The sequence below is a fragment of the Prunus avium genome, chromosome 2, assembly GCF_965620075.1.
Source record: "Prunus avium chromosome 2, drPruAviu1.hap1.1, whole genome shotgun sequence".
NCBI classification, from domain to species: domain Eukaryota; kingdom Viridiplantae; phylum Streptophyta; class Magnoliopsida; order Rosales; family Rosaceae; genus Prunus; species Prunus avium.
In genome coordinates this window covers 35,529,316-35,533,182 of record NC_142285.1, presented here as the reverse complement: position 1 = coordinate 35,533,182, position 3,867 = coordinate 35,529,316, and the positions used below count along the sequence as shown (strand labels likewise).

The following is a 3,867-nucleotide window of genomic DNA, read 5'->3' as shown; positions in this document are numbered from 1 at the left end:
TAAACAGTCTATCCAAATTGCATGGCTGTTGTTGTTGTTGGCTTTGTAGCACTCCTCCTGTGCCTCATGTGTTATTTTCTTGGTGTGTCAGTCAATGTCAGCAGCAGCTAGTTGTCATGACAGCTTCAGCACCCTCAAATAAAATTTGAAAGAACCCACTTTGATACGGAGCTAGTCGGAAGTCACATCGAATTATGTGCTACTTGATTATATCCACAGTTACAACCTGAAGGGGATTAACATCTAATTAATTAATTATTTAGTTAATTGTGATTATATTCCAATTATCTACTCCACTCCACTCCACTCTCCATGTTTCATTTTCATACTAGGGAATGCACTAAGTTAGCTTGGGAGTGTGCCACATCACCATCTTCAAGTGGACACATCACAAATACCCTTGGCAAAATACCAATGAAGCGCCAAGGCCACCTCAGAAGTCAAATTAAATAACACATACGAAAACAAAGGGTATTTATGTCATTTCACTAAAAGTGGATTCAACAACCCTTTGACCTTGTAAACGTACGTCTACAAAGACAACTACAAGTCAACATAATTTTAATTTGTTTGTTCGGTAGGACCTGCCATTCCATATTTCCATTTGCTTTCTTCCCCAATGCGTTCAAGCTCTTCTCTCAATGAACATTTTTTTTTTATAAAAAAAAACACACACACACAAGAACTCCTTGAAAACCCAGCAAGCTATATATTTCCTGAAATCCCTCTTGGGTTTCTCTCCCTTTGTTCTCTCTCTAGATTCTTCTCTGTCTTCTCTCAAATTTCACTTGCTGCTAATATACCAACTGCTGCAAAAGAGAAGCAAGCTATGGACAGACGCCGCAGAAAACAACCCAAGACCAGCACCTGTTGCTCTGAAGGCAAAGCATCCAATTCATTCTCTCTCTTTCTCTCTAAAATCTCCTTATGGGTTCTCCCTCTTTTCCTTTGTTCTTTAATGGGTTTTCTTCATTTTTTGCTGTCCTTTTTTGTTTTGTTTCTTTCTTGGACAAATGCCATCCTCTGTAAACTTACTTTTCCGGGTTTTTATCTTTTTAGAAAACAACCCAAAAAGATGCAAACTTTGGGTTAACTTCTTGGTTTCTTTTTTGTTTCAGTTGGGAGTTCATAACTAAAGTCTTTGTGTTCTCTGTTTCTCGCTGTTGCATGTGTTTTGCAGAGGTGAGCAGTATTGAGTGGGAGTTCATAAACATGTCTGAACAAGAAGAAGATCTCATTTGCAGAATGTACAAGCTCGTCGGAGACAGGTAACAAATAAAAACGTCAAATTCAAAAACACTGGATTTTTATTTTTTTGCTTTTCCATTTTAGGCAAACTATAAATGTTGCCTTTAAACTTGGGAAGCAGAGCAATAGAAATAAATAATTATTGTAATGTGGGCACGCCATAGCCAAGTACAAAGTTTCTTGAGTCACGGGTGACTCCTCCTCATGCATTTATGTAGTTCATGATCATGTGATCATATCTGATTGTGATGCCTGCCAGCCTTCACATTTAAGAATTTTTCAAAACATGCTCTAGTGGTAATGGAAAGTTTTTTAAAAAAAATAAAAATAAAAAGACCTAAAGAACTTTTGTTGTGGTTCCAAAATAGTCATCTTGCACACTTTCATACGTAAAAATTTATTTATGTTTTTAGACCGGAGAATGGCGGTATGGCTATTTTAGAGTGTCAATAACATGTCAAGCTCAAATAATCTTTCTTGTTGAATCTCTTCACATAGTTTTCTTTGTTATTTGAGAGAGAGGGGGGATACAAACTTGGTCCAACAAAGTGGAGAGAGAGAAGTAGCTAGACCAATTATTATACGTGAACATGATTTGTCCAGAAATGTTTGTGGTGTGCAAGAATCCTATGCAACCAAATAATGCATTTCTAATCTTAATCAGTGCAAAACATTGAAGTGGTTTTGGAAAATGGTTTTCTAACTAGACTTGTGTGTAGCTCAGGTGGGGTCTTATAGCTGGGAGGATTCCAGGCAGGAAAGCAGAAGAAATAGAGAGGTTCTGGTTAATGAGACATGGAGAAGTATTTGCAAGTAGAAGAAGAACAGAGCTTAAGAGTAATAATAAGAGATACAACTCCTGATGATGATTTCCCTTGTCAGTCGGAAATCCAGTAGGTTAGGCTAAACAAATTCAATTTCCCCTTAACTCCTATCCATGTGTTTATTTTTCCCTTTTAACTCCTACCTATGTGTGTCACAAGGTGAGGTAGTTGTAACTTACCTGTTTGGCTGAAGTTATTGAGACTTGCCTGCCTTCTCTCTCTCTCTCTCTCTCTCTCTCTCTCTCTCTCTCTCTCTGACACATTTTCACGCTCTCACTCTACAACACAACACACAGCACAAGCAAAGACAACATTGGAGAATGATTGAATTAATAAAAGATCTTTAAACTTAGATCTCCCCATGTACTTCACATTTATGGTTGGCCTATGCAGCTTGTCTCTTTCTGCTTTTTGAGCAGATGATTGGTCACTATCTTCACCCTGCAACTTTAAATTTGGGTTCATCAAAAGTATCCTGGACCAAAAAACTTATCCACGTCTATTTTTGGTCTCATGTTATTTCAAAACTGGCTTAAATTCCTCATTTATACTATGGCGCCAACAGTTCATCACGAAAGAAAGGAGACTCGCTGAGTTGAGATCACTAACTAATAATAATCAAATACTAATGGTAATAATAATATAATAAAAAATAATTGTCTTTTCTGTATACTTTCCCTAATTCCGGGCAATCAATCGGATCATATAAATATCCCTTCAACACAACATAAGTTATTAAAAGGATCTCAAAGACCCACCTAAGCGCAAAGGCCAGAATATTTCAGAAAATGGATTCCAATTCGAAGCTTAAATATACAAATCAAAGTCCTTGACTGTGAACTCACTTAAATGTGTAAATACCACTTGGCCCTTATCATCAGCATTCTTCCATATAGTACCACAAATACACGAAGGATGGTTGTGAAAATAATATTGTATACACTCGTTACATGCAAGAATTTCAATTCAATTCAATTCTTATCTTGATGCGAAGTTAATTCAGTGTGAACATCAAGAAAACAAGCGTTCAGTGAAATCTCTTCCCAAAAAAATTCTGCTGATTCAAATTTAAGAGGTAAAAGTTGACAAATTTTCTATCATCGTACGGTTTGTAATTAAAGCCACAAAGTGCAAGTTGCTGAAGCAGCTCTTGTTGTGATGCTGTGGTCCTGCTGATCTTCAATGAAATTGGCTTTTGTGGTGTCCATATGAGCCAAGGTTTGCATATAAGCCTTAGCCTGGTAGCCTGGCTGGACTATCCACCAGTCCAAAAAGTAAAGCTAAAGCTTTCAGGTTGACATGTCAAAGAAACTGTGCGCCACAGTCCACCACCGGTGACCACAACCCCCACCCCAAAATGAAAAGACCCTTCATGCTGCCATGATCTTACACTTTTGTACCAAAATCTGGTTATGGTAAATTTAAACTAAATGGGTTTTGTTACTGTCAGATCATATCCCACGGTAACATTTCAGAAAGTGATCGTATGACATATGTGGTTCGGATAAAAATTGTTAATCATATAGTTTAATTTCGAAAAAAATTATTCCTCTCAACAAATATCGTCTATAAAACTTATGATTTGCTTCAATAAAATGGAGATCGAGTGTCATTAAATTGAATTGTTATTGTTAGTATTTCCTTGAGATATTTTTACACCACTAAATTTACCACATGGCGATTGGAGCCCAAGGGCTCAAGACAATGTCCAAAAATAGGTGCACAGAACCCATTTTGAGAAGCAAAACGACGGAGCATTGAGTAGTTGGCAGGTAAGGACCTGGATGAATGCTAT

At 37.2% G+C, this 3,867-nt stretch overlaps 1 protein-coding gene across 1 annotated transcript; it reads left to right on the top strand.

Moving 5' to 3' along the window:
* Window positions 1–605: 605 nt before the first annotated feature.
* On the top strand, window positions 606–2,293 carry LOC110751768 (CAPRICE-like MYB3). The gene is made up of 3 exons (XM_021952273.2): window positions 606–881; window positions 1,181–1,268; window positions 1,973–2,293. Exons 1-3 carry the CDS (start codon window positions 620–622, stop codon window positions 2,109–2,111), a joined length of 489 nt encoding a protein of 162 aa, XP_021807965.1. The 5' UTR covers window positions 606–619; the 3' UTR covers window positions 2,112–2,293.
* The last annotated feature ends 1,574 nt before the right edge of the window (window positions 2,294–3,867 follow it).

Coding starts and splice junctions, on each gene's coding strand:
- LOC110751768 (XM_021952273.2), top strand. CDS start 620: ATGCGTTCAAGCTCTTCTCTCAATGAACATTTTTTTTTTATAAAAAAA. Junction 882..1,180: donor CAGCACCTGTTGCTCTGAAG/GCAAAGCATCCA, acceptor TGTGTTTTGCAG/AGGTGAGCAGTATTGAGTGG. Junction 1,269..1,972: donor TACAAGCTCGTCGGAGACAG/GTAACAAATAAA, acceptor TGTGTAGCTCAG/GTGGGGTCTTATAGCTGGGA.